The following is a 25,927-nucleotide window of genomic DNA, read 5'->3' on the forward strand; positions in this document are numbered from 1 at the left end:
CGCTACCTGAAAAGTCACAACCTTCACGACAGTATCGCACGGAAGAAGTCTCAAGAGATTACCTGACTGTGATGGTCGTCGTCCATCGTGCTAAAACTTGGTCTTCGCCTTCAGAGTCCGCTGACATAACTGCCCACGATTATTCTGAATCTTCAAACAAGGAACGCGACGAAAATGAAGAAGGTACAGAGGACGTGAAGGAAACCAAGAAGAACCTTGAAGCCGAGGTAAAAGTCCTTAAAAAGCAGAAACAAGTGCGTTCTGTGTTCTCCGTTCTCCGCCGAGCAGTGGTACGATGATCGAAACGAATGCCTAGCGTCATTTCTATGCCACCAGAAGATTCTTGTTTCCTTTGGGAATACTCCGTATGTTTTGTCCTAGACCGCATCACATGAATGCTGAGAGCTAACATTACGTCTTTCCAGTCGGCGTACTTCTTGCTTTTGCACTCGTTACACCCGCGGATATTCACCAAATGCATAACCATTTAACTGTTCTATTGCAAGAAATGGAATTATCCATTCCTGAGATACCCGGATTCGACTTGTCTAGATTAGAGATAGAATGGGATAGACTGAGGAGCAGCATACCTGAGGTGTGGAAGTTCAATCGTGACGGACGCGAGTTTCAGGTCGGAGAGCGGATGGCAGAACGCGGACTGTCTGCAAAGTATCCAGTCATAATAATTCCGGGCGTTATATCTACTGTGCGCCGTCTATTCCTTCTGTGGAACGCTTCTCACCCTCGATCTCAGGCTTTGGAATCGTGGTCAACAGCGCCAGACTTCCGACCATTCTTCCGAGAAAAGATGTGGGGTGGCCTCAGCATGCTTTCGCAAGTTACATTCAATCGTGAAAAGTGGATTCAGGCTATGACGCTTGATCCTTACACGGGTTTGGACCCACAAGGGACCAAGATTCGTGCGGCGGAAGGCATTAATGCTGCCAGCATGTTCATTCAGGGATACTGGATTTGGTATTTTCCTCTATTGCCCCGAGCCTACTAAAAAGTGACTTCCTCCGCTACGTCAGGTCGAAAATCGTTGAAAATTTAGCCACAGTAAATTACGATACGAATAACCTGCATCTGGCCCCGTACGACTGGAGGTTGTCGTACTATAATCTAGAGGAAAGAGACGGTTATTTTTCTAAACTGAAAAGTACCATTGAAGGGTTCAAGTGAGTTTAACTCTGTTGGCATTTGTACTTTCCATTCATCCTATGATGTTTATATCTTAGGCGGCGTCAGAAACGCAAAGTTGTGATTGTTGCTCATTCTATGGGATCATCTGTAAGCCTTATAGAACTATTTTCCACATTCTTGCTCATGGTCTTCTCTCCTCTCTGTACAGGTGTTGTTGGTACGTCTTGTCAACGGGTACCTGCGACGTCTATTCAATGCCACTCGTTTCTAACGCTAGTACTTGTAAGTCAAGATGATGAGGTTCAAGTGTGCTCATCCATCAATTCCTTAGTTTCAAATGGGTAGAGTCGCCTCAACATGGGGCTGGAGGCCCTGATTGGGTCGAGGTATTGTGTCATGCGGCCTTGAGACAATACCACTAGCTCATGTACTCTATGCGTTGGCGTAGAATCACATAGAAGCATACATCTCCGTAGCCGGCACGCACTTAGTATGACACATTACTGTCTCTCTTAACATTTACTGACAGCTTTACGCAGGGAGTGGTAAGCGTTGTCTATGCCTTCTGAACCCATACTAAGTCCTGTCACAAGACCAAGTCCATGGCTGCATTTTTGTCAGGAGAAATGAAAGATACAGTTCAGATGAATCCCGCAGGATCCTATGGCTAGTAGCTATTCTGTTAATTCTTGGACGGTTCCTGACGTGTGTTTTCGCTTTAGTATTAGAAAGCTTTTTCTCTCGTGCGGAACGCCGAAAGTTATTTTTGACCTGGGCGGGACCTGCTAGTATGTGGATTAAGGTACGATAAGGATACTTTCTACCCGCAAGCGATGTCTCAACTCTTTGGTCAGGGTGGAGATACTGTTTGGGGCAACCATACTTTCGCAGCAGATGATTTACCTAAATCCACACATACTCACGGCCAATTGATCTCGTTCAGACAGTCCAAAGAAATCTCTTCTCATAATCCTGTCGACAATACACGTAACATGTCGGCAGAAGAGAGTGGAACATGGATTCTGGCTCACACTCCTTCGACCTTTCAGGTAAGGACATCAAATTATGGAAAACGAGGAACGATAAGAACGATTTCCCTGTAATGTCGTTACAGAAAATGATGGCGACAAATTATTCCTTTGGGATCGAGAGGGATGAAGGAGCATTAGACCGGAATGATTTAGACCACACCAAATGGACGAATCCGTTGGAAGTACGGTAAGACCTTAATCGCCGGTTTTTATAGAAAGTGCATGCCGACGAATATATGATTACAGTTTGCCAAACGCTCCATCCATGAAGATCTATTGCGTTTACGGCCACGGCAAGGAGACGGAGGTATACTGTTACCGTGAAACATATCCATAACAAAACTGAACTCCATATGCTTACAGCGTTCGTATTGGTATGCAAGGGGAGACTATCAATATGACGAGACACTAGCCGACAGCTTGGATGCTGAATGCACCGATCCGGACGATAGTCAATGTCAAAGTCAGAGGCCACCACTAGAGCTCCCCCTTCTTAGAAAGACTTGGATGGATGCAGAGTACACAGATGAAGCAGGTAATCCCAAGGTAAGCCTCTGCCACTTGAAACTCAATAGGTATCTCATGTTACTGTAGGTGCAGAATGGTGTCAGGCTCGGCGAGGGGGACGGGACAGTGAGTCTACTGAGCCTTGGTGCCATGTGTGTGGAAGGGTGGAAACGACGGCGATGGAACCCCTCAGCGATCAATATTACGACCGTAGAGGTAAGCGTATGAGATTGGGTTTTAAGGCTCGAAACTAAACTGTCGATTCCCACCAGCTTCCTCATCGCCCCATCCCCTCTTTGCCTCGAGGCGGCGCCAATACGTCAGAACATGTGGACATTCTAGGCTCGACAACTCTGAACGAAATAATTGTGAAGGTGGCGACAGGCGCAGGTTCAGAGATAGAAGAAAATTATGTTTCAGACATCCGTGAGTATTCCCGGAAGATACAGTGGGATTGAGCACGACCATTACAACTGCCATCCTCGCGAACGGATACGCGTTCGTTTTCGGATCTGAATCTTTCAAGTGGGAAAGGTGGCCTTCAGAGTAGAAACCTGTATTTCTACGGCTCGTATATAGGTGTCTGTCGAATTGACCAGTTCCTCAATGGGGACAGGACAAGGGAACAATATCTCCATTTCTTTCCCATCAAGCACCGAGTTTCCGTCGCGACTGTGAAGATGAGTGAGCTTGTGTATAGTGTTATCGAAGTGTGGGTTGAGGAACCTTTTGAGTTTATGCGCTTCTTTTACCAACTTCATTGAATTTCGCAATGACTGGTCCACCATCTCGGTAAATTGTTGTTGCTCTTCCTGGGCAAGAATGGGAAAAAAAGGAAATCTATTTTCAAAATAATCCCCCATACGTTCTTCCATGTCGGATAATCGGGAGGAAGAAGTACACAGATGATGAATGTCCTGTCCAAGCTTGACTCGTGGTCTTTGTTGGCAAATTGGAGGGTGATACTCACAAGTTGGGTATAACCGAGTAACAAGGTCAAGAAACGCGACCTCAGTGAAGGAGCTTGCGCTTCAATGGCGGCAAGGCAACGTCGCTCCTCTTTCGATAACAAAATCGCCCTTCTGTCTCTCAATGCGTAGAACTCGTCCAAAACTGCGGCGGTTTCCACTTTCTGCTTGCATACGCAACGATAATGTTCAACGTTCAGAAGAAGATCCAGAATATCCGGAATTCGCCTTGGGCCTAGAAAGCTTGGAAAGAGAATATTACGAATAGCATAGGTGAGAAGCTCCAATGGTGGGATCCTGTTGTTGCCCTCGGACACTTTGCGTAACCACTTGTTATCAAGGAGATGAGCTTGATGATGTTTCAAACTGAGAATCGGAGAGAGCGCAGTATAGTATTTCGACCCACTGTAGATACGCTTAGAGGATTCGATTAGCCTTTCTTCGTCTCCGTCATTTTGCGGAAACGAGACGCTAGTGACAAGTTTTGTCAGATCTGAAACCTCCGCTGTGAACTTGTCTCTGGAGTTTACTCGTCAATTAGGGAGATTAAGGCAAGAACATCGGTTCACCGCACCTCGCTTTATCACCAAATTTCGTACGGCGTTCCATCATGATCAGTTGTTAAGAACGACGCGCTGTCGGTCGTCACTCCAGCAACGCGAGTGTCACACAGCACATGACTTTAAAACTTCCCGCGGTTTCAAAGTCTTCTCGAATTCGTCTCTCCCTTGTCCTCTTGCCTTGAAACTCCAACTTCTCGAACCTTGCTATCCGGGTGTTTGGATTACCCCCCATGAAATACGGTTTCGGGAATTATCTAACAACAGCAATAAAGTTATTCATCCATCCATACCATCCATGGCTGCCATTCTTTTACCTGCCACGATTCCAAACCCACGATGAAACCACACATGAACAGGAAGCCAGTTTACCACGGCTGACGCCCATGAGCGCCCACACACTGGCAGAATATCCAAGCTGAGTAGTGCTTCAAAGGGAAGCACAAATTAAATCCGCGTGGTTAACTGTGCCTATTGACCTAACAGCCGAGGCGTACTATTTGCTAAGTTATTCAAAGTTCACAGGACGCAAGGAGAGAATTTGCAGTACTTAAGCTCATTTGAAGACCCATGGTCATCGATCGTAAACAATTGGTTTCCCGGCCCTCGCACCGGCCGCTTGGCTCCGAAGTCCCAGAGAAATATTTAAATGGCTTCGCGCTCGAATTTTTCGACGTTCTTTGTTTCTTTTCTCTCCTTTTTCAGTTTTTGTTATGGGTCAGAACGTCCATTCTTTACCTCCCAAGGTACTTGCCATGATTCTGATTTTAGCTGTTCTTCCTTACTAACAATTTTTTATGTAGCACGTCGACGTACTCATTATAGGCGGTAGGAACCATATTGCAAATATAAATTCCCCATTTCCTCACGGAAGGATGTAGCAGGGCCTGGTGGAAGCTATGCTGCATCGGTGCTTGCCAGGGAGGGAATCAATGTGGCGTTATTGGAATCCTCTAAATTTCCTAGGTACGTCTTTGTTGCATCTTATCACTCCTTCGTTGATTCCTCGTATGGTCCAGGTATCACATCGGAGAGAGCTTGATTCCCTCGATACGACATTATCTTCGTTTCATCGGAGCTGAAGAGAAAATGGAAAACCACGGTTTTGTTCGCAAGGTACACAAATCATGCGCATATAATTACCCTTTTCTCAACATTTTACCTAGCCTGGTTCTGCTATCAAGTTTAATCAGTTCAAGCGTGAAGGATGTAAGTAACTGTAATGCACACGCTTGAAAACAGACTTCCATCCTGCTCGTTTTAGACACAGACTTCGTTGCCTTAGGACATAACAACAATGCGTGGAATGTGGTGTGTGCTGCTAATAATTTTCTTCTGCCATCCTTTGATTTACGCGTCTCCAGGTCCGCTCCGAATTCGATCTTCTTCTTCTTAACCACGCACGGAGCAGTGGGGCAGCCGTTTATGAGCAAACCAAGGTTACCTCTGTGTCATTCTCTTCTGATGATCCAGTAAGGCCGGTGTCTGTTTCATGGACTCACGTTCCTCCACCTTCTCCCTTATCACCTCCGGCTTCTCCGATCATGGATTTGAAAGAGTTTGATTCGCGACGCAACGTAGACTCCACACCTATCGAAGGAGTTACCACTTTTGGACACCTCATAGACGCTTCAGGCCGTGAGGGGATTTTATCTACTAGATATCTAAAAAATCGGCACTTCAATGCTTCTCTCAAGAATATAGCAGTCTGGGGATACTGGACTGGAGTGGGCACGTACGGTGCTGGGACCCCACGACATGGAGCACCGTGGTTTGAGGCATTGACAGGTAAACTTCATGATACTCAACTGCTCCTTGGCTCATTCTTCATCTTCATCCAGATGAGTCTGGATGGGCCTGGTTCATTCCGTTGCATAAAGGCAAAACCTCCATCGGGATTGTAATGAATCAGGAGCTATATAACAGGAAAAACAAATCCGACGAACCTTTAGTATCGCCGTTCGCACCCGACACGGCACCCAACCCTACCAACTCAAGAATGACCGCTCGATACCTCTCAAATATCTCACTTGCACCGGGACTTTTCAAACTTATCACTGCGGAGGGACGTATGGAGACAGGAAGCGTGAAAAGTGCAAGCGATTTCAGTTACTCTGCACCAGCCTACGCCGGTAGAAGTTATCGAATAGTGGGAGATGCCGGTGGTAAACCCTCATTAGTCTTCGCGTCCTGGATATCTCCCTCACACTTCTGTAGCTTTCATAGATCCATTCTTTTCAAGCGGAATACACCTGGCCATGACGTCCGCACTGTCGGCCGCTTCAACTATTTGCGCTTCAATCAGAGGTGATTGCTCCGAGGAGGAGGCTGCAAGATGGCACACCAGTCGGTTTTCCACGAGTTATACCAGGTGCGCGGATAACCGTCCATCTGATCAAACTTATTGACTGTCTCAAAGATTCCAGGTCGTGGTGCTGAGTGCATATAAGCAGATACGTGCCCAGAGCGACGGTGTGCTAGCAGATATCGACGAAGACAACTATGACCGAGCGTTTTCCTTACTTCGCCCTGGTACGTGCGCACGGGCTCACTTGTTCGGTATACAACTCAACCAGATCCTAGTTATTCAGGGAGCGGCGGAAATGGGCTCCAGACTCTCAGAATCTGAACTTCAAAGATCATTGGACTTTTGTGTCAATCTTTTCAATCCCACCACTCCAGAGCAGCATCGGCGTCTCTTTAACGACTGTAAAATCAGTAAGGAACTACTCAATGTTACGGCACCTCTCATGGACTCCGCCACACTAGAGGATTTTCTACATCATCGCCAATGCATTTCATCTCGTGCATATTCAAGCGATGACGAGAAGGACGGTTCCGACGCTAGAATGATCTTGAATAAAGTCAATGCTCGTAGGGTGGTCCATTCCGAATACTCCATCAATAATCTAGAGTCGGAACCGCTGGGTGGGTTTGTGGTACGATTGAAAGTCGGCGCGCTGGGTCTTGGGAGAGTGACATCCTCTTAGCTATTTCTGTGTAAACAAGATATTAATGAACCTTGCGGGAAGCGCAAACTAACGCCACTTGGTATTGACATAGACGCTTGCGGGAATGGAATGGAAGGCAGATTGCGTTGCTGGCAATAGTGTGTCTAGTGCGTCACCTTGGGTATGACATAGCCACTCCGGAAGAAATTAGTAGCTCCAGAATGAAGCACGAAAAAGCTTCACTAGATACGATCGCGCTCTGATAACCTATTATGCATGGCAAGGTAGATCTCATTCGGGGCAAGTAAGTACACAGTCCAGACACGAGTTGCATGGTTTCATGCAAATTCAAATATATGTAAAAGCGTTCCGCCACGCCTAAAAGATGAACATTCTTCGTTCCGCCATATTTGGGGATATTACAAGGAGTACCCAAGTCTGGTACTGAGGGAGTTTACACTGCGCATTCTATCTCGACCTCGATACTATTACTCATTTCTAGATCATGATAATGACACTGATCGGATACACACGATAAAATGTGGTAGGGAATGATAATCCAGTTCAGGGATACGGTGAATGCGCACGAGGATCTGTTGAAACCCGTCACTGTTGTTGTGAATGCTAGAAGACGCTAGAGTCCTCCGAGCCACTCATGAATGAAGCTTGAAGCTCGAGGGCCAAGCACCAAAAAAACTGATATGGCGAGCTCGGAGCAAAAGTGCTCGTCAGTTTCACATTATGATTTATTGCAAGTTCCTTCCTGTAATATCAAGTTGTAGACATACCCGCTATGTGTTGTCTCTAAAATACTAGTTGCGTGTTGACACAAGCGTTCTGACGCATCGACATCTGCCGTCCAGGGCACAGTCAGCCTGTCGGACTTGGAAAACTTTTTGATAGTGACACCTCCCTCGGGCCCAGGCTCTATAAGTACAAAGGCAGAAACGACTATCTTCTTCGAGCCGGGCTTGCCAGGCTAGCAAGAAAACACCTCACCATTCTCGAACATAGACGACGCCGCTTCGAAATTGAGCAATTTTAATCCAAAAATGAATCTCTCTTTGGGTTAGAACTCTCTGGGAATTGGGATGGTCTGCTCGGTGGAAGGCATTCTCCTTGGGCGGTCATGGTCTATTCATTGGCCACCGCGAAACAAGATGGGCGATTTCCGAATTGCAATGTCCAATCGAAGCATGGATCTAATAGCAGCGATTTCCTTCAGGAGCTGATCGCAGGCTAGCTTGCGCTTCAGCTAAACTTCGGTGACATGCCGTTGTGGAGGAGGTGTATAAAAGGGCCACCGGTCTCCTTGCTAACTCCAGCCTTTGACTTGCTTCAAGTTTCGAACATGACCTTCATCCTTCCTGGTGTTAAATCTTCAAGCTTCCGAGCTCCACCTAAGGTTTGTAACATTAGCTCTTCCACTTGGAATTCTTATTCACTAAATAGTGGTTCTTCAAATCCACAGAAAGTGAAAATCCTTGTGATTGGAGGCAAGCAGACCAGTGACCACGCCACTATCAGCGAATAAGACTGACATTTGCTACAGGTGGTCCGGCCGGTAGTTATGCTGCCTCAGTTCTCGCCTTGGAAGGCCTTGACGTTGCTGTCTGCGAATATGCCAAGTTTCCTCGGTGGGTATTCCAATGCGCGCATGTTGTAGCTACAATCCGTTGCTCATCCGTGATTTCATCTTTGCGACGTAGCTATCATATTGGAGAAAGCTTGTTGCCGTCCGTCCGAAACTATCTTCGATACATCGGCGCCGAAAAGAAAGTCGTAGACCATGGTTTTACTCGCAAGGTAGGCATGAAGCTATATCCCTTGTACGGAAAGCTAAGCGTAAACCAGCCTGGTGGTGCCATCAAGTTTAACCAACATAAAAAAGAAGCGTGTAAGTCACAAAGAGATTTGCCTCCCCCCCCTTACTCAAGTCAAGCCAAAATGCAGATACGGACTTTGTCGCCATTGGTCAAGAGAACAGCTCGTGGAATGTTGTAAGTTGTATATGCACCCTGTTTTGACATGACGTTAACTCCAGACTGAGGTTCGATCCGAATTCGATGAATTACTCTTGAAGCACGCCCGTAGTTGCGGCGCCTCCATCTTCGAGCAAACGCGGATTACATCTCTTACGTTTGCGAAAGACGACCCTACTCGGCCAGTATCGGCAACCTGGGTTTACTCCCCATCACCCGATGCGATTTCCAACAGCCCAAAGGAAACCTTTGGGACAATCGATTTCGATTATCTTATTGATGCATCTGGCCGTGCAGGTATTATGTCAACCAAGCACCTGAAGAACCGATACTTCAACCAATCTCTCAAAAATATCGCCGTGTGGGGATATTGGAAGAACGTCGGAAGTTATGGCTGTGGTACGCCGAGAGCAGGTGCCCCGTACTTTGAGGCATTGAAAGGTAAGGAGTCCTTCCTCCTCGATAACATGGGATTCAAATCACTCTTTCAGATGAGTCCGGATGGGCATGGTTCATTCCCATCAACAACGGCACGACTTCGGTTGGTATAGTTCGGAATTTGAGGATGCATAATGAAAGCAAGCCCTCGAAAGCCCATCCCTTCGTCGAATCTGCGGTACCCAATCCGAAGAGCTCTACCATGGTCGCCCATTATGCATCGAACCTGTCACTTGTACCAGGAATTGTCGACCTCATCACTAATGACGGTGTACTTGTAGAAGGGAGTGTGAAAAGTGCAAGTGACTTCAGCTACTCTGCACCTGTCTATGCAGGGAATGGATTTAGGATCGCTGGGGACGCAGGAGGTTCGTGTCGGCCCTGTCATTTGAATGTGACCTCACCCTCTCATCTTGTTCATCCCGCAGCGTTTATCGACCCATTCTTCTCGAGTGGCGTCCATCTAGCGCTTACCTCGGCTCTGTCTGCCGCTGCGAGTATCTGTGCATCTATTCGCGGGGATTGTTCTGAAACGGACGCCGCGACTTGGCACACGCACCGTTTTTCAGCGAGTTACACAAGGTAGTTTTAGTGCGATTTTGTTCAATCATCCTACCGTGAGAACTCACCCTATGGTAGATTTCAACTCGTTGTTTTGAGTGCATATAAGCAACTCCGCGCACAGAATCTGGACATTCTTTCTGATGTTGATGAGGACAACTATGATCGGGCTTTCGCATTCATACGGCCCGGTACGTAGCAACAGATATTCATGAAAATGTGTGCCTTTGTCTCATTTATTCGTCTTGATAGTCATTCAAGGAGGCGCCGATGTGGGAGTTCGATTATACGAACGCGAGCTGTCTGAATGTCTCGACTTTTGTGTCAAGTTATTTAACCCAACTTCCCCGGAGGACCACACGCGTCTTCGCGAAGACCAGAATGTCGGACCAGAACTACTCGATTTGACCGCTCCCGTCACTGACATCACTGTTCTCGAAAATGCTCTCCGGGTCCCGCCCAGTGCCTCAACTGATATATCTAAGGTGGAAGAAGAACTGGCGAAAACGAAAGATGTATTGGAGAAGGTCAATTCTCGACGTGTTCTTCAGCCAGAATATTCAACAACAAGTTTCGAATCGGAGGTCCTTGGAGGATATCGCGTGCGATTGAAACAGGGGAGTCTAGGTCTTGTATGTATGAAGGCTTGAAACCGTAGTGTCCCTGAAGAATTTATTATTCATCCTATGGTTACGACTTCCCGAGTGACAAAGGTCGGAATGCTGGAGTTTCACCCTCCGTTTCAATCCAAGCTACTAAACAACCTTCCTCTCATTCATCATCAGTATCGAGTCTGAAGCTTCAAATATCCTGCCCCCGGTAAACCTCGTTCTTCGGCTGAGCAATTGAACTGCGATATGAATGATGATGATAACGGGATACATGTTCTAGTTCATCGCTAAAGAGAATAAGGTTTAACGGTTAGTGTATCGTTTCCAATTTTCGCTTTTGGGCCGCTGGACGGCGGGTGGTTTTAAGGTACGCGCACGGCTTGTTCTTTCCAATCTGTCACTGTGGCTAATTAAAGACTTCAGCGCGTTAAGGACATGGAGATGTGTTTCTTCTAAGTTCTACCGCTCAGGTTTATTCACATATGTCGGATACTACACTCACACAAGTTGGGGCTCTCACCTAATACCGCTGAGACGCGCCTCTACTTTTCGAATCTCCGGAACCTCTATCCGTCTCGTTGTTTATTGAGTAATCAGAATGGAGAATAGAAGTCGGTCACCAGAAGAAGCCGCCTTTGAAATCGTTCATGACTCGGCGGGAGAAAGGTGGAATTCTCGAGTTTGCGGCTTTTTGGGACTCAAACCCGCCTCTGCAAATCCTTCAACAAATCGATTTACGGCAATCGTGGAAGAAATTTACCTTCTGCCGAGTCGTCACTAAGGTTTTTGCCATCTCATGGGCGCATCCTTCATCAGTAGATCACCATTTCGTCTAGTTTCCACAGCCAAAATTGTGACGCCTATGCCGCGAGACCAACTTTTGGATGAGGTTGGCCTTTTTAAGCGAAACACGTTGATTCAGACTAGCAAAAATATGATACTTATTAGCTCCGTTCTTGTTTCAAGCTTCGCCCATGGTGGTTGACTTCCCAAGGTTCGTTCGACTTTGCCTCTAAACCTTTCTCCTTTGGAATCTCACTTCTTCGGTGTCACGGTAAACTTAGGATGCAACGTTCCAGCTCTTCGCCATCTTACGGCTCCTCATCAGACGCAACAAAGCGACGATTGTCTGTCGCTTCCATACTCAACAACGAGCAAGGGTCCATCGCCACTCCGTTGTCAGCTACTACTATGGGATCGGGTCAGAGACGCGGAGAGACCTCCAAACCGGAGCATCACCCTTCATCTATGCCTCATTACCCAATGTCTAGTCCTCAATATCAGCCGCAGAGTCCTCTTACAACTACAGAGCCAGTGACTAGATTTCACCGTCCGTCGGCTTACCATCAGATGTCGACGCCTTATGCTACCTCTGCAACCAACCCAAATTCGCCGCAAGTTGGATCCTCGAGTCAAAGTGGAGAAACTGGGCCCAGTGGCTTATCGCAGAGTCCCATTACATTGGTACGTGTTCTTACTAATCCATCGCCCAAATATGCTGAGAAGATTTGTTACAGGACTACGGACCACCATCATCAGTGTTAGTCTTTAGGCGTGCCCCCCTCACTAGTGAATCCCAGCGGCGCGAACTCCTTGAAAACGACCCTTGGAGCGACAGGTCTCAACTCACGCCGCATAGCGTTTATTGTAGAGGTTGCGGACGTACCCTTGCTCTGGATAAGAACCCTGCTAGGAAATACTATCCTGGTCACTGGAAGCATCACCGTTCTCGATGCACCGCCATCCAGATCAGGAAAGAGACCTTGGGCTTGCCACAAGTATTCTTCTCGTTCTTTTTGAGAACTATTCTATCATTACTCACACTATCGCCTGTGGTAGGAAGACGGGTATTGGGACTCCTTCGCGACCCAGTGATTTACGACTCTGTATCATTAGTTGTTGCACTTCACACTAGTAGTAGGCCCGCCGCACGACCCAGTGACCGCTACCGCACGATGCTTTAGGAATTTCTTGTTTCTTGGACCGGCCCTTGCCCACACTTTGTGTATCATAGTATGTGCTGCAATTTTGAGACTTGCAATCTCAAGGGTGCTTCAGCCACAACTCACAAATTGCCACGACCCATATCAGGGTAAAGAAACATGACGTTAAATTCCGGCAAAACCGGCGTTGATCCGGCACTCGGCATGTCGTGCCCTCTCTCACAGATTCTTTCACTTGAGCTTCGGAAGTCACACACCAGGAACTATGGGAATCGAAGTCTGCGTTTGTATGTCTTCACATGCTGTCTCTACCCTGTTATCTTCTATTTCGACCAGAACGAAAGCACAACCAGCAAAGTCATACGAATGGCTCGGGCACGCGACGATTCACGGTGGCAAGAAGTTGAGTCGGAACTAGAGACGCTCTATTAAAGAACGCTTCAGCTTCCTACGGGTGCACTCGTGTTCCATATGCTCCGACGCGGCACAGATCGACACAGAATACCTCATGTGTGCAATTCTTCTGTCTAAAATTATCCAATACGAAAAAAACTATAAAGCAGCTCAAGAACACAGGCTCGACCCTCAATCACGCAATGATTCGAAAACTGCTAACAGCATTTTCTGTTCTCTTTGTCCTACGGGGCACCGTCGCCATTGGCGGGGCGATGCAAGGCATGGAAGATGCGATGGAGATTCAGCGTGAACAAATGCAAAGGATGCACGATTTCTTAGGACCGAATGTCGAGTCATCCATGAAGAAACGGCAACAAGCTCCTACCATTACGTTTTCCAACCCGCGAGCAAAGCAATTTTTCGTCGATGGGACGAAGATCCCTGAAGGTATGCTCTTTTACACCTACCATTATTGACGTCCTCTATCTCTAATACATACCGCAGTCAACTTCGATGCCGGTGAGTCTTAGACTTGCCTTTCAGGTCTCCGGGATGGTTTGATTCATGATGAGGACACGGTGTATTATTAGGTCCCTCTTGGAGCGGTTTGATGCCAATTTCTGGAGACCCCCATGAAACGCGGAAACTGTTTTTCTGGTAAATATAATAACTTGTGGTGCAAATTTAGACATCCCGCAATGACCTTCATTTGCTAGGTTCTGGCCTACTACCGATATTTCGCACACTAAAAATCTCTTGTTCTGGACGAACGGTAAGCGATATCGGTTAACTGCGCATCCGCCAATCTAACTAAAAGATTGAGGCGGACCTGGATGCTCATCTCTTGAGGGCTTTTTGCAAGAAAACGGGCCGATATGTAAGTATTAAAAAAACTTCCACAAAAAAAAATGTTGCCGACGCTATATCAAAGCTTGGTCTTGGGGTCAGTCTGAGCCGACGCCGTGAGTATCACCTTTGGACTTTGGGATACCCTAATTATACTCAACGGGGGTCATTCAGGAATCCCTTCTCGTGGACGAGACTTTCTCACGTGCTTTGGGTTGAACAACCTGTCGGGGTAAGTAATCCTTATCTTGGATAAAGGTGCGGATCTTTAACGAGGTGTAAATAGACGGGATTTAGTCAGGGAACTCCAAATATTACCAATGACGACGAACTAGCTGCACAGGTGTCCGGATTCCTTGAACAATTTCTCGAAGTTTTCTCCGAACTTAAAGGGAATGATTTCTATGTTTCAGGAGAAAGCGTAAGACTTGCAGTATTTTTGGGTTCGATCTGGCTGATGATTTGTGCAGTATGCTGGCTTTTGTGAGTTTAGTGTTGTCTAATCAATGGACGCAAATGTTCAAGGCTTTATCTTCAAGACGTGCCATATATCGCTAATTGGTTATATGAGCATCCTGGACCTGACCTCAATCTAAAGGGAATCTGGATTGCAGACCCAACTCTTACGTATGGTGTCATTTCACAAGAGATACCTGCACTGCGCTTTGCCAAGGTATCGTTGGTTTATTTGGTTTAGCTACCCCCCCTCATTGATATCTTAGGCCAATGCAAATGTCTTTCCCTTCAATAGTAGCTTTTGGGAACAATTACAGAACATCTCCGATAGCTGTGGATACACAGACTACTTGGACAAATTCGTGAAATATCCTCCCAAAGGACAGTTACCGTTCCCAGCCGGAGTTGAACCAGGAACACTTGGAAGAGTAAAACCAGAGTGTAGAATTCATAGTCCTATTCAACGTGCGGTTGGAGTGTGAGTGTTCAAAATGTGTATGTTTCCCAGATTAACGTCCTTTTGTAGCCTCAATCCGGTCTTTGATGTCTATCGGTAAGACATCCATTTCAGAGTATATAGGATCACTGTCACTGAGAGGAATTGCAGAGTAACAGACACGTTCCCCAACCTTTGTGGGTGCCGCTGACATTTCTATTCAACCAACTTTTGATTTCTTTCTACGAAGGGAGCGTATTGGGATTCCCTCGCGACACGCAGAAGTTCATCTACTTTAATCGGTGAGCTTTTTCATTCGTTGTGACAGATCAACGTTCAACCTTCTCATGCTGCTTCTTAGGACGGATGTACGTTGCCTGCTCCCAATCGATATGCCTTTACATAAATTCAGGAATATGTGTGTAGGTCCAAGATGCCATCCACGCTCCTCACATCAACTGGGAGGATTGCTCCTCTGGCTCGGTGTACATCAACCGGACGACCGGCCGTGCGGGTAGCGACCAATCAATCCCATCGACTTTGAGTGTTTTACCAAATGTGATCGACAAGTCTGTGAGGTCGGTGATCGTTCACGGTTTGGCCGTAAGTTTTGGGGCAATCTTCCGGACTCACAACGCTCACTATTATCAACATCAGGACTTCATTCTAACCGCTGAAGGGACCCGGATTGCCATTCAGTAAGTAAAGTTGGTCTGTACAGTATTGCACGATGTTTCACGCCGTGCATCTGCAAGGAACATGACTTGGGGCGGGCAACAGGGATTCCAAACTCCAATCAAGCCCGAGAGCTTCACAGTCCGAAACTTTGGTGTGTTTGGATCGCAACATATCGAACGCAAACTTGCGTGTGCGTGATTTCCATGTACGTCGGAACAATCGTACTGAACTTTTTTTTTTAGTTGTGGAATTCTCCTTCAGTGGACACATGACCCCCCGTACGTTACCCTTATTTTACTTGTCCAACGGAACGTTCACCGAATAATGTATTAGAATTCGTTCCGTGGGCTGCCTTCAACACTGTCGCCTACTTGCTTGGTGTACAGCCCGATCCTTCCACCTAATTATTTGTAGTCCATGTATGTATTACGAACTTGAAATGCTTCGAGAGCTTTATGTTTCGGCCGTAAGCAGCCGTAATTGAGTCTTGACGAGTCCAAAACGGCCGAGAAACTGGACGAATATAACGATGAAGTCCGTACACCGGAAAAGACCGTAGCACATAAAAGCGTCGAGTTCTCGAACCAGCGACCCCAAAATGGCCACCGACATTCAGCCACTCCCTCCTCATCTCTCTGGTCAACTCGATGTTCTAATGATCGATAACTTCGATTCGTTCACATGGAATCTCTACCAACAACTCTCTCTCCTCGGCGCAAACGTCACTGTCATCCGAAACGATGCGATCTCACCCAAACAATTCCCTTTGCTCAAACTCAACTCGCTCATCATCTCTCCTGGGCCCGGTCACCCTCAAACCGACTCTGGCATCTCTAGAGACGCCATCAACTATTTCAAAGGCAAAGTGCCAATTCTCGGTGTTTGCATGGGCCTCGAATGCCTTGTGGATCTCCATGGAGGACAGATCGCGTGAGTTTCCGTGAATTTTAAGCGAGTTTTGGCTCAGGAACTCACTTCTGCGTCTTATCTTGCAGTTATGCTGGAGAGATCATGCATGGCAAAGTTAGCCGTGTAAGACACGACAACAGAGGCTGTTTCAAGGACGTTCCTCAGGGTATTGAATCCATCCGATATCACTCCCTGAGTACCCAGCTTGCTTCCTTGCCACCTGAGCTGGAGATCACCTCAGCAACCGAGGAGTCGGACGTTATAATGGGTGTCCGCCACAAAGAATATACCCTTGAGGCTGTACAGTACCACCCGGAGAGCATTTTGAGCAAAGGGGGAGACGAGCTCATCGCCAACTTTTTAAAACTCCGTGGTGGTTATTGGAAGGAAAACCCGGAATTCCGGGTCGGGGACCCTTCCCTCCCACCTTTCCCTCTTGAAAACCCCAAGCCGCCTGCAAATTACAAGGCGCGCATGAGAGTGCATTAGATAGATACTGGGAAGGGAGGTGCGGATTGGAGGATATAGATTGCATTTCATAGATACTGTAAATTGATAAATTGTTGTACATTTGTGGGAACGAGATTGTGCCTCCATTCTTATATCCGACGATGCATTCAGCCCCTAGTAGGCTTCTCCTTCCGCACTCGAGCAAGCAGCTCTGCTCAACTCATCGCCATCGTTTCCCTGGCTTTTCATAAAAGAGCATTCTGCCACAATATACCTTCCGACATGGCCACCACCACACTCACGCTACCCCCTACTCTCACCGACGAGCTCGACGTGCTCATGATCGATAATTTTGACTCCTTCACCTGGAATTTATATCAGCAACTTCGCCTAGCAGGAGCTGAAGTCACCGTTATCCGTAACGATGCCATCGATCCTTCTCTATTTTCTCAGCTCAAGATCAAGTCCTTAATCATATCACCCGGCCCAGGGCATCCACAGAACGAGTCTGGGATTTCAAAGGCAGCGATTCAATATTTTGAAGGAAAGGTTCCCATTTTGGGAGTATGTATGGGTTTAGAATGTCTCGTGGATTTCCATGGTGGTCAAATTGGGTGAGTAACTCCCGATATTGAACTCCCTATCAACTCGTTTTTTGAGTTTTGTTTATTCCCAGCTATGCAGGGGAAATTATGCATGGAAAAGTCAGTCGCATAAAGCACGACAACAGGGGATGCTTCAAGGGAATTCCTCAAGGAATCAAGTCCATTCGATACCATTCTCTCAGTGCCTCCCTCACGACCCTTCCCTCTGAACTTGCCATTACTGCGTTGACAGAGGAGTCAAATGTCATAATGGGTGTCCGACATCGTAAATACACCGTCGAAGCTGTCCAATACCATCCCGAAAGTATCCTTAGCGAAGGAGGCGACGAACTCATCCGAAACTTCCTCGCGTTGAGAGGAGGCTTGTGGGAGGATAACCCAGATTTTCAAGTTTCGCGTGACGCACCACCTTTCCACGTTGAACCAGGCGCACCCCATGTCATGAATCCCAAAGTTCACTCCATTCTAGACAAAATACACACACAGCGTCTTGCCGACGTCGCACAGGCTCAAAAGGCACCTGGAACAACACTCACAGACCTTCAGACCCTCTATTCTCTCAACATCGCTCCTCCACAAATACCGCTTCTTCCCCGCTTAAAGCAAACTCAAGGTCGTCTCTCCCTCCTCGCGGAGATTAAACGCGCTTCCCCTTCCAAGGGTCCAATATCCGTTGCCACCTCTCCCGCGTCACAGGCCTTAACTTACGCATTGGCAGGTGCCAATGTCATATCCGTACTTACAGAACCTAAATGGTTTCTAGGATCCCTTCAAGACATGCTTCACGCACGTACGGCAGTCGCCAGCTTACCGAACAGACCTGCTATCCTTCGGAAAGATTTCATTCTCAGTCGATACCAGGTTCTCGAATCGCGGATTTGGGGCGCTGATACTATTCTCTTGATAGTCAGCATGCTATCTGAGGGGCTATTACGAGATCTCTATCAGTACAGCCTCGAACTTGGCATGGAACCCCTTGTCGAAGTCAACAATGCAAAGGAGATGGAGTTGGCGCTTTCACTTCCTGCTAAAGTGATTGGCGTGAACAATCGCAATTTACACGACTTTGCCGTGGATATGTCTACTACTAGTCGTTTGAGCGAGATGACCAAGGGAAAAGATGTGATCCTTTGTGCCCTCAGCGGAATAGCAACTCCGGAGGACGTTGAGAAATATGGGGCAGAAGGGGTCAATGCTGTTCTCATTGGTGAGAGTCTGATGAGGGCGAGGGATCCAGCTGCATTTATCCACCAGTTGTTTTCCCTTCCTTCCCCGACACCTCCGTCATGTCACTGGAGCTCTGGACCGCCTCTAGTAAAGATCTGTGGTGTTCGTAGCAAGGAACAAGCATTGGCCATAGCAGAAGCCGGCGCCGATATGATTGGACTGGTGTTTGTTCAGAAGTCTAAAAGATACGTCGATTTAGACACTGCTCGGGAGATTTCGCTTGCAATCCGCGGTTCACGACCTCCTCCCTCCCCATCCTCTCTTGATGATGAATCTCTAAACGCACCATGGTTCACATCACAAGCTACGCGACTTTCATCGACAATATCCCAACCGTCGATTGTCGGTGTTTTCCAGGACGCACCTTTATCTGTCATCCTCTATGCGGTGTCTTATTGCCAGCTAGACATTGTCCAGTTACACGGCGCGGAACCGATGGAGATGGCAAACCAGATTCCAGTGCCCGTGATTCGAGTTTGTCATGTCAGTAGTAAGGGTGCAGATATCAGTGGAGTTATTCGCCCAGGTTTGCATGAATTTGTCCTACTTGATTCGATCCGGGAAGATGGCAGCGGGATCACTGGTGGAAGTGGGAAGGTTGTAGATCTAGCACTTGCGCGTCGCATTGTTGACGCAGGAGAACTGGTGCAAGACGAGGCGGGTGCTACGAACAGCTCTGAGGATGTAAAGACTCCAATCTCTGGTACCGATTCAGAGGGTCGAAGCCATGCTAAGGTGGCGGCTACACCTGCAGCTATTCCATCTAAATATCCACTTCCCATCATCCTCGCTGGAGGTCTGAAACCAGAGAACGTAGCGGAAGCCATCACACATGTCCAGCCTTGGGCTGTTGATGTCAGTGGAGGTGTGGAAACAGAAGACGGGAAAGCAAAGGACCTCGACAAAGTGAGGGCATTCATTAATAGCACTAAACAATTAGTGTAATGCATACAAGCATTCTAATGTAGCTTGTAGACGTAGTTCGCGAGTTCAAAAACATTTCAATCGCTAATCCTACCGACCGAAGCAGACGGACAAGTACAAGAGAGCAGCAGAGCACGGCAAGCATAGATGAATTTATCGAGCGACTTAATTTCATCAATCAGTCTCACGAAAGGCACGGAGTCGCTGCTCAATAAAGGCGTTGAGCATAGCCTACATCACTGTATCAGAATCTGCAGACGCATGTTCTGAAATACGCACAATCCTTTCGTTTCCCAATTGCGAGCCGAAAGTAGACATTCTTTCTTTGGGTGACATATCCAAGAGGTCCTGCGCCCCGATTTGACATAGTATCACGAATGCTACGAAATGATTCATCCCATCTGCTATAGCTAGACCGTGTTCGTCCTGCGAGTCACGGCAAGAGATGAGTGAGTGATAATAATGGCTTTATCGCGGACGGCTACCTCCGAAACGTCGCCTTCCACCAGCCAGCTTCGGTCTCCCCAAAATGTTCGATAGTTATCGTTATCATTACTTGATGCTGCGAAGTCACCGAAATTCCTGGTGTGTTTCGCCGCCTCGTCAACGTCAATGGCGAAAGCATCGCACACTTGGCACGCGCTTCGCTTTTTGCCACATCCCTCCGCAATAGATAAGTCTCTCCTCAGTTTCTTGACACATTTAAGAACCGGAGGTGTGAATATGTTAAGAGTTTCCGAATCGTGAGTAGTGGACTTGAGGGACCACGACGGGGGATAAGCTTCGAATATAATCAGTAGCCGGGTATACCTCCAAGATTGTTCAGAGACGAGCGTAACTAGAGAGTCACATTCAGAAGGTAGAGCTCGGAGATTGGAGAAAATGATAGCGGTGTTAGGGTCAAGTATGAGGTCCACGCCGTTCAAGTCCTCACGTTCGACGATTCCAACACCACACGTCTCCGAGCAAAGATATCTTACAAGGGCCTGTTTTTGGACAAAGGACATGGAAGCTAGATACCAATGAGCCGACGTTGGAAGCGCCCATGCTGATGAAAGCTGTCTTGTGTATTGACAGGATGTTTCTTGAGGGATACTCTTGAGAGGGCCGGATAGAGGCTTGTTTGGGTTTTCGTTGTTGGTAGGGTTGTCAGAAGGAAGATGAGAACTCGGTATGTCAGAAGCACAAGCAGAAATGTCAATGGGAAGCCGTTTAGCGCGGAGTTTGGCAAATTCAGCAATGCCAGCAGATATATGGTAGGTTTCGATACTGGGAGAGAAGTTGTCGGTGAGAGCTGAGGTCCCCGACTTGCATGCAACTTCAGTTTGCGGTTCAGGTTGAAGGGTAGAAGACGGAAAGATAGTGGACGCGAACTCAGTCGATAGGGCATTTAGACAAGTATTCGGTGTTGGTATTCCCGCGCACTGTGAATCAAAGCAGAGAGCTTGAAATTGAGAGTTTTCCGGAAGATATTGATCGCCAGCCACTACCGTGAGGGGACCTGAGCCTACACCGATTTCAACTGATTCCGGACGACAGTCGTTCATGCCCTGATCATTAGTATCTTGAGGATGTCCCTCTAGACTCCATATGGTTTTAGTTGCGCCGTCCCGGGCCTCATCATATAGGAAGATGTCCATGCACTCATTGGACCGGTCTTCCACTTGGAACCGCCCCTGTCCCGACAGATCAAGACCTAAGGAGATTCCAGAATCGTCTACAGATGGCGTCGCACTATGCAACCGTAGTCGTTTCGATGGCCTTCCTAACTCTTCATGATCATCGTGTAAAGGAACCGAATATTCATTTTCCTTGTCGCTATTTCCTGTTTCGAGTCCATCGTACTGGAGTGCACCGTACTTCTGGAGGGTAATTCCTTGGTCATCCTTTTCAACGCCACCTCCTCCCGGCTTGTCATCACGACCACCCGCTATATTGTAATCCAGGGTCAGTGAAAACTCCGCCGACCCCATTTTGCTGTCGTTAGTCTCTATCCCAGCAAGCCTCCTCCTTTCCTCCCTAGTGAGGATGATATCGGATATATGCATATCATCTCGGAGTTCCACATCAGTCGTAACCTCTGTTTCATCATGCGACATACGGTCCCAAACTTCGATGGTGTTGTCGGTCGTTGGAGTACAAGCCAGACGCGATACACTATCGAGTAGAACCGTTACACCGGATTTCAACTGTTCACGCGATAACCCGTTCTTGTTGTCATCCTTGTCAATTAGTTGCGAGGTGGTCACACCAACCATTTCCATGTGCGTTGGAAGGCGGTACTGAACACTAAAAGATCTGCCAAGTAGAACATGAACACCTCGGAAAAACAAAAAGCGGAGTAAAACTCACACCCACGACAAAGCGAGCGTCACTGCTTGAACCCCTCTGGCCTTCTTGAGGATTCTGGGTCCATACTGGTATGTCCCATTTATAGTATTGACCGCTTTTTTCGACTCATTCTTCGTTTCCGAAACCAGATCGGAGAGTTTCGCGGGTAATTGTGGGTCGACAGCAGGATGAATATTGGGAGGTGGCAATCGCGGAGCTATATAGGCAGAACATTACATTAGAGACAGGGAAACTCAACTCGACTCGCATTATTGACTAGACGGACCTTCCATCATCATAGTGTTATGATCTAGCTTCTCGTTCAGGATAAAGTTCATGGGGTCCTCGCTAAGGTTTTTATATAGACCCTGTAGTTCCAAGCTTGAGTTCGCCTCAATGCAAGCATCAGGTCTTTCTTCGGTTTTCTCGTCAATGAATGATGTTGCCTGAGCGGCCGTAGATTGGACGGGATCGGAGTCACATTCGGTGTGCTCAGGAGGAATAGTACCTTCGGGGTCCTGATCGGAGAGCTGTGGCACCATGCCTAAAAGGAAAGCTGCTAGGCTAAGGGCATAGATCCACGTTATTATTCACAGTCGTTACAGGCTCTGGAAGTAAGTCCGCATACCTCTTCCCTGCGCCGAGGGTTTGGATTTTGGGTCTTGACCTAGCCCCGCCGATTCGGTGGCATCGAGCAATTACAGGTGGATCTGATAAATGAAACTAAGGTTAGATAAGGCGACTTTCAAGGAAGATTGACTTACCGAACTTAGGTATGTCTACAGACGACGGATCCGTAAAGGGAGATGAAACCCTAGAGAATAATAATTCATCGATCTGGTCGCTGCCCTGACTTGAATTTGGTGCTGAAATATCTGTCTCGCGCGTAGGGGAAGAAAAATTATAGGTCTCTACCCGGAACGTCAGTTTCACTTGATGTATACCAAAGAAGCGAGCCTCACGCCAGCCGTTGACAAGCAGTATATTTTGTTTGTACAGTTCCTCCTCTTCCTTTTTAAACTCTGACATCTCGGTAGGGGAGAGTGGTAGGTCTTTCATCGAAGGCGGAGGTAGGACGAAAAAAGGGGTAGAGTCCTCGTTCTTGAGCCGTGATCCCTTCGTGACGGTCCTGCCTGTCCCTGGACGCAACGTTCGGGGAAACAATGGTGTGAAATCTCGGTCAAACAAGGTCCCGTCTTCAGTTGGCAGTGGAGATGAATCCCTTCGTGCAGATCGGTCAAGGTACTGATTCCTATATGATGGACCAGGAACGGAAAGTGCAGCAGTCGATTTTAACAGTAGGTTCACCTCCTTCAACATATCTGGCGTGAGATTCCAGGTAAGATTCCTAAAGGAAAAAATAAGATGAATGCCATTTGGAATGCGAGTTCAAGACTCACAGGGTTTTGTCCGTGTTTAGTGGTACATTTTCCACAGGATTCACGGAGACTTGCTTCATTTTGACTGGCTTTGAAAGAAGGAACTTCTGCGCTTCTTTTGGGAGAGAGGAAAGAAAACGGTTCGGCCCTGGCTTTGGGGTCTGCTGCCGTGCACGTCGCGACAGAATTACATGAGAATGCTCTTCAGGAAAACCACAATCATCTACATGGTTGAGTTCTTTGTAACCCGTCCCTGACAAGGGATACGCACAATCATTATCATGAATGACACGTTCGGATTTGGGTCTAGAGGTCTTGACCAGTATCTTCTGACATTTACGGTGGAAAAAGTGTTGCGCATCTGCAGACATTTGAAACATTTCTTGGTACTGAGGTAACGAGGCAAGGTGATGCACCCGCGTTAGTACTTCGAATGGCTCGGTAGGAGGTCGAAGGGAGTATGAATCTGACAATGGAACTTGTCGTAAACCTTGGGAGAGTATCTGTTTCATGCAGAGTGAGGCAGCTTGGAAGGGAATTTAACTGGGATACCTCAGAGACGGCTTGTTCTGTGAAATCGACATAGTTGTACGTGAGATGTTGTGGCGCATAGTCATGAAGAATACGTCGGATATGACTTGAAAGATCTTTTTCTGAGTCTGACATGGTGGTAGAAAGCAAGCACAAGCGCCGAGTCGCGTCGCGTTCCTGAACCTGTCGTGTAGGCGTGAGAAGGTGAGAAAAGCATGTGAGTCGACGTCACTTCTTATGGTCCCTGCCCCGCTCGTTTGTTTTCCTTCTGGCATCACCTTTACTTGTGGATTCAGTGGCTCTATGATGGCATTAATCAACTCTATAAAAGCCTCTGTTTCGAAACTCTGGTTTCCCCTCACGACGTATCATGCCTTTCACGACGTCTTTGTTTCACTTCAAGTTATTCTACTACTTCTGTCTCCTAAAGCTCGTTACGACCCTTCCATCTATCCACGGTTCTCCAGGACTTCATCCGAGGTCAGCAGCAGTTACTAACGTTTCCAAGGCTGGGCTCGCATGGCCGAACGGCGATGGCGATGACATTGATCAGTATACCTCTACTGGAAAGGTCTCATGGTGAGTTTGACCTCCACTGCTCTACTGTCACGACTCATTTTCGTGCAGGTACTACTCCTGGTCTCCGAAGACATGGATCAAAACTGATATCCAATATGTACCAATGCTTTGGGGTCAGAGACAAGTTGAAGAGTTCTCTTCGACTATCAACCAAACCATCTCTGAAATAAATATTAGCCATGTCTTGGGGATGAACGAGTGAATGTCTTTTTTTATCCCAAGTATCGGCTTCTCTGAAGGCGTCCGTAGACCCCAGGAAAAAGGCCAGTCGAATTTGACGCCACAACAAGGAGCCGACATGTGGAAAACTTACCTTGAACCCCTTCGTTCTCGAGGCATCCGTCTAGGGAGCCCAGCACCTTCCAGTGCACCTTCGGGGAAAATCTGGCTTCAAGATTTTTTAACTGCTTGTGGCGATGGCTGCACCGTCGATTTCATCGCTCTTCGTGCGTCAACTTTCCTGTATTTCATCACATTTCTTCGGTTGACATAGAGATAGACTACTACGACGTTAACGCCACTGATTTCGTGAGGTACCTAACAGATCATCATAATACTTTTCAACGTCCGATCTGGGTCACCGAATGGGCTTGCCAGAATTTTAATCAGGCGAATAAGCAGTGTTCTCAGGACGACATCGTTTTGTTTCTGAACAAAACACAGTCCTTCATGGATCGGACCGATTGGGTAGAGCGGTACTCGTGGTTTGGTTCCATGAGGGATATGCAAGGCGTCAATTCGGTTTGTGTTTCTCCTTGTCCAAACGGAATCTCACTGATGTTAAATTCCAGGACAATGCTCTCATGGGTCATGATGGAAAAATCACGAATTTAGGCCTGCAGTATATTGGGGCAAAGAACGCAACGACCAGCGGTTCTGGGAATGCTGATGGTCCTAACGCCCCCGGGGGTCGCGAGAACAGTTGTTCCTCAACAAAAACCCATACATTTTTCTCTGTCGTGATCATGGTCTTTTCTACTCTATGGCTGCAAAGGGTCGCCTAAGATAGGAGTGACACCTCTCACGTTTCCTATGTACTGATATGTAACAGGCTACGCGTAACAGTATACGGACGCACTTGAACTGCATATTCTTACCCGTAGCTACGTATGTACATCCTTGCTACTTAGAATTGTAGATACACAGTTTGTATTATCTCACGGTCAATCAAAAGTACGATGGAGGTTCGGCCGAGTATTCGTCGGCTCACTACATAGTGAATGCGGGTCGGACTTGTCACCTTGAATGGTCGCCTTCCCGTGCACACAGTTCAAGAGCGAGTCGCAGTCAGTTCCATGGCGGTCAACTAGCATCCGCAAGATCACTTCCATAGCTCAAGGTGGATTGCGACTGGATCATTCCGTATTTCACTTTTGACACCGCGGCACATATATCATGTTATCGCCCAAAGAGCACGTCAGACGTTCAACTAGGATGGGCAACGTTGATCATTGCAACCGGATCGGCGTCAGGGCTGTCGATCAC

General features: G+C 47.4%; 11 protein-coding genes across 13 annotated transcripts; 9 read left to right on the forward strand and 2 right to left on the reverse strand.

Moving 5' to 3' along the window:
* Positions 1-71: 71 nt before the first annotated feature.
* E1B28_010060 (uncharacterized protein) lies at positions 72-1,006 on the forward strand (the record flags this gene model as incomplete). The annotated part of the gene is made up of 4 exons (XM_043155002.1): positions 72-254; positions 317-365; positions 426-706; positions 755-1,006. 4 exons carry the CDS (start codon positions 72-74, stop codon positions 1,004-1,006), a joined length of 765 nt encoding a protein of 254 aa, XP_043007463.1.
* Positions 1,007-1,976: 970 nt separating this feature from the next.
* E1B28_010061 (uncharacterized protein) lies at positions 1,977-3,139 on the forward strand (the record flags this gene model as incomplete). The annotated part of the gene is made up of 6 exons (XM_043155003.1): positions 1,977-2,192; positions 2,258-2,361; positions 2,421-2,481; positions 2,538-2,720; positions 2,769-2,897; positions 2,954-3,139. 6 exons carry the CDS (start codon positions 1,977-1,979, stop codon positions 3,137-3,139), a joined length of 879 nt encoding a protein of 292 aa, XP_043007464.1.
* A 63-nt stretch (positions 3,140-3,202) lies between these two features.
* Positions 3,203-4,278, reverse strand: E1B28_010062 (uncharacterized protein; the record flags this gene model as incomplete). Its single annotated transcript, XM_043155004.1, has 5 exons — positions 4,224-4,278; positions 4,056-4,168; positions 3,652-3,998; positions 3,408-3,598; positions 3,203-3,353 (listed from the first exon to the last, which is right to left on the reverse strand). The coding sequence occupies exons 1-5, from the start codon at positions 4,259-4,261 to the stop codon at positions 3,203-3,205; spliced, it is 840 nt and encodes a 279-aa protein (XP_043007465.1). The 5' UTR covers positions 4,262-4,278.
* A 538-nt stretch (positions 4,279-4,816) lies between these two features.
* On the forward strand, positions 4,817-7,256 carry E1B28_010063 (uncharacterized protein). Its single transcript, XM_043155005.1, has 12 exons — positions 4,817-4,955; positions 5,013-5,037; positions 5,091-5,175; positions 5,229-5,325; positions 5,376-5,418; positions 5,474-5,520; positions 5,574-5,997; positions 6,051-6,374; positions 6,427-6,580; positions 6,629-6,741; positions 6,793-6,927; positions 6,979-7,256. The coding sequence occupies exons 1-12, from the start codon at positions 4,923-4,925 to the stop codon at positions 7,197-7,199; spliced, it is 1,701 nt and encodes a 566-aa protein (XP_043007466.1). The 5' UTR covers positions 4,817-4,922; the 3' UTR covers positions 7,200-7,256.
* An 805-nt stretch (positions 7,257-8,061) lies between these two features.
* On the forward strand, positions 8,062-10,834 carry E1B28_010064 (uncharacterized protein). Its single transcript, XM_043155006.1, has 11 exons — positions 8,062-8,565; positions 8,632-8,656; positions 8,713-8,797; positions 8,870-8,966; positions 9,015-9,057; positions 9,114-9,160; positions 9,211-9,583; positions 9,634-9,948; positions 10,009-10,162; positions 10,220-10,332; positions 10,394-10,834. Exons 1-11 carry the CDS (start codon positions 8,431-8,433, stop codon positions 10,789-10,791), a joined length of 1,785 nt encoding a protein of 594 aa, XP_043007467.1. The 5' UTR covers positions 8,062-8,430; the 3' UTR covers positions 10,792-10,834.
* An 892-nt stretch (positions 10,835-11,726) lies between these two features.
* E1B28_010065 (uncharacterized protein) lies at positions 11,727-12,627 on the forward strand (the record flags this gene model as incomplete). Its single annotated transcript, XM_043155007.1, has 4 exons — positions 11,727-11,746; positions 11,817-12,216; positions 12,270-12,530; positions 12,592-12,627. 4 exons carry the CDS (start codon positions 11,727-11,729, stop codon positions 12,625-12,627), a joined length of 717 nt encoding a protein of 238 aa, XP_043007468.1.
* Positions 12,628-12,909: 282 nt separating this feature from the next.
* On the forward strand, positions 12,910-16,019 carry E1B28_010066 (uncharacterized protein). Of its 2 annotated transcripts, XM_043155009.1 has the most exons (22): positions 12,910-12,982; positions 13,032-13,205; positions 13,256-13,538; positions 13,596-13,610; positions 13,682-13,748; positions 13,808-13,863; positions 13,915-13,968; positions 14,023-14,053; positions 14,112-14,169; positions 14,224-14,358; positions 14,408-14,420; positions 14,477-14,610; positions 14,660-14,871; positions 14,920-14,946; positions 15,001-15,026; positions 15,080-15,131; positions 15,191-15,197; positions 15,256-15,432; positions 15,487-15,527; positions 15,585-15,697; positions 15,750-15,785; positions 15,841-16,019. In XM_043155009.1, exons 2-22 carry the CDS (start codon positions 13,167-13,169, stop codon positions 15,909-15,911), a joined length of 1,647 nt encoding a protein of 548 aa, XP_043007470.1. In that variant the 5' UTR covers positions 12,910-12,982; positions 13,032-13,166; the 3' UTR covers positions 15,912-16,019. The 2 variants fall into 2 exon arrangements, with proteins under 2 accessions (XP_043007470.1, XP_043007469.1); XM_043155008.1 differs by having other exon boundaries at positions 13,032-13,538.
* An 86-nt stretch (positions 16,020-16,105) lies between these two features.
* Positions 16,106-16,905, forward strand: E1B28_010067 (uncharacterized protein; the record flags this gene model as incomplete). Its single annotated transcript, XM_043155010.1, has 2 exons — positions 16,106-16,437; positions 16,503-16,905. 2 exons carry the CDS (start codon positions 16,106-16,108, stop codon positions 16,903-16,905), a joined length of 735 nt encoding a protein of 244 aa, XP_043007471.1.
* Positions 16,906-17,148: 243 nt separating this feature from the next.
* Positions 17,149-19,643, forward strand: E1B28_010068 (uncharacterized protein; the record flags this gene model as incomplete). Its single annotated transcript, XM_043155011.1, has 2 exons — positions 17,149-17,480; positions 17,543-19,643. The coding sequence occupies 2 exons, from the start codon at positions 17,149-17,151 to the stop codon at positions 19,641-19,643; spliced, it is 2,433 nt and encodes an 810-aa protein (XP_043007472.1).
* Positions 19,644-20,032: 389 nt separating this feature from the next.
* On the reverse strand, positions 20,033-24,002 carry E1B28_010069 (uncharacterized protein; the record flags this gene model as incomplete). Of its 2 annotated transcripts, XM_043155013.1 has the most annotated exons (9): positions 23,885-24,002; positions 23,604-23,822; positions 23,354-23,555; positions 22,916-23,301; positions 22,718-22,864; positions 22,582-22,663; positions 22,240-22,517; positions 21,975-22,170; positions 20,033-21,920 (listed from the first exon to the last, which is right to left on the reverse strand). In XM_043155013.1, the coding sequence occupies exons 2-9, from the start codon at positions 23,710-23,712 to the stop codon at positions 20,033-20,035; spliced, it is 3,288 nt and encodes a 1,095-aa protein (XP_043007474.1). In that variant the 5' UTR covers positions 23,713-23,822; positions 23,885-24,002. The 2 variants fall into 2 exon arrangements, with proteins under 2 accessions (XP_043007474.1, XP_043007473.1); XM_043155012.1 differs by having other exon boundaries at positions 23,604-24,002.
* Positions 24,003-24,089: 87 nt separating this feature from the next.
* Positions 24,090-25,647, forward strand: E1B28_010070 (uncharacterized protein). Its single transcript, XM_043155014.1, has 5 exons — positions 24,090-24,442; positions 24,491-24,640; positions 24,692-24,888; positions 24,942-25,183; positions 25,234-25,647. Exons 1-5 carry the CDS (start codon positions 24,234-24,236, stop codon positions 25,444-25,446), a joined length of 1,011 nt encoding a protein of 336 aa, XP_043007475.1. The 5' UTR covers positions 24,090-24,233; the 3' UTR covers positions 25,447-25,647.
* The last annotated feature ends 280 nt before the right edge of the window (positions 25,648-25,927 follow it).

Source organism: Marasmius oreades, chromosome 6, assembly GCF_018924745.1.
Source record: "Marasmius oreades isolate 03SP1 chromosome 6, whole genome shotgun sequence".
Lineage (NCBI taxonomy): Eukaryota > Fungi > Basidiomycota > Agaricomycetes > Agaricales > Marasmiaceae > Marasmius > Marasmius oreades.

What these genes read in the sequence shown, in the direction of transcription:
- E1B28_010063 (XM_043155005.1), top strand. Translation starts at nt 4,923, where the DNA reads ATGGGTCAGAACGTCCATTCTTTACCTCCCAAG. An exon ending in AATAGTGGGAGATGCCGGTG is followed by an intron (nt 6,375 to 6,426) that starts GTAAACCCTCAT and finishes ACACTTCTGTAG; the next exon opens with CTTTCATAGATCCATTCTTT. An exon ending in GTTTTCCTTACTTCGCCCTG is followed by an intron (nt 6,742 to 6,792) that starts GTACGTGCGCAC and finishes ACCAGATCCTAG; the next exon opens with TTATTCAGGGAGCGGCGGAA.
- E1B28_010064 (XM_043155006.1), top strand. Translation starts at nt 8,431, where the DNA reads ATGCCGTTGTGGAGGAGGTGTATAAAAGGGCCACCGGTCTCCTTGCTA. An exon ending in GAATATGCCAAGTTTCCTCG is followed by an intron (nt 8,798 to 8,869) that starts GTGGGTATTCCA and finishes TTTGCGACGTAG; the next exon opens with CTATCATATTGGAGAAAGCT. An exon ending in TTTCGCATTCATACGGCCCG is followed by an intron (nt 10,333 to 10,393) that starts GTACGTAGCAAC and finishes TCGTCTTGATAG; the next exon opens with TCATTCAAGGAGGCGCCGAT.
- E1B28_010066 (XM_043155009.1), top strand. Translation starts at nt 13,167, where the DNA reads ATGCTCCGACGCGGCACAGATCGACACAGAATACCTCAT. An exon ending in ATCGACACAGAATACCTCAT is followed by an intron (nt 13,206 to 13,255) that starts GTGTGCAATTCT and finishes AAAACTATAAAG; the next exon opens with CAGCTCAAGAACACAGGCTC. An exon ending in TATCGAACGCAAACTTGCGT is followed by an intron (nt 15,698 to 15,749) that starts GTGCGTGATTTC and finishes TTTTTTTTTTAG; the next exon opens with TTGTGGAATTCTCCTTCAGT.
- E1B28_010070 (XM_043155014.1), top strand. Translation starts at nt 24,234, where the DNA reads ATGCCTTTCACGACGTCTTTGTTTCACTTCAAGTTATTCTACTACTTC. An exon ending in TCTACTGGAAAGGTCTCATG is followed by an intron (nt 24,443 to 24,490) that starts GTGAGTTTGACC and finishes ATTTTCGTGCAG; the next exon opens with GTACTACTCCTGGTCTCCGA. An exon ending in ATATGCAAGGCGTCAATTCG is followed by an intron (nt 25,184 to 25,233) that starts GTTTGTGTTTCT and finishes GTTAAATTCCAG; the next exon opens with GACAATGCTCTCATGGGTCA.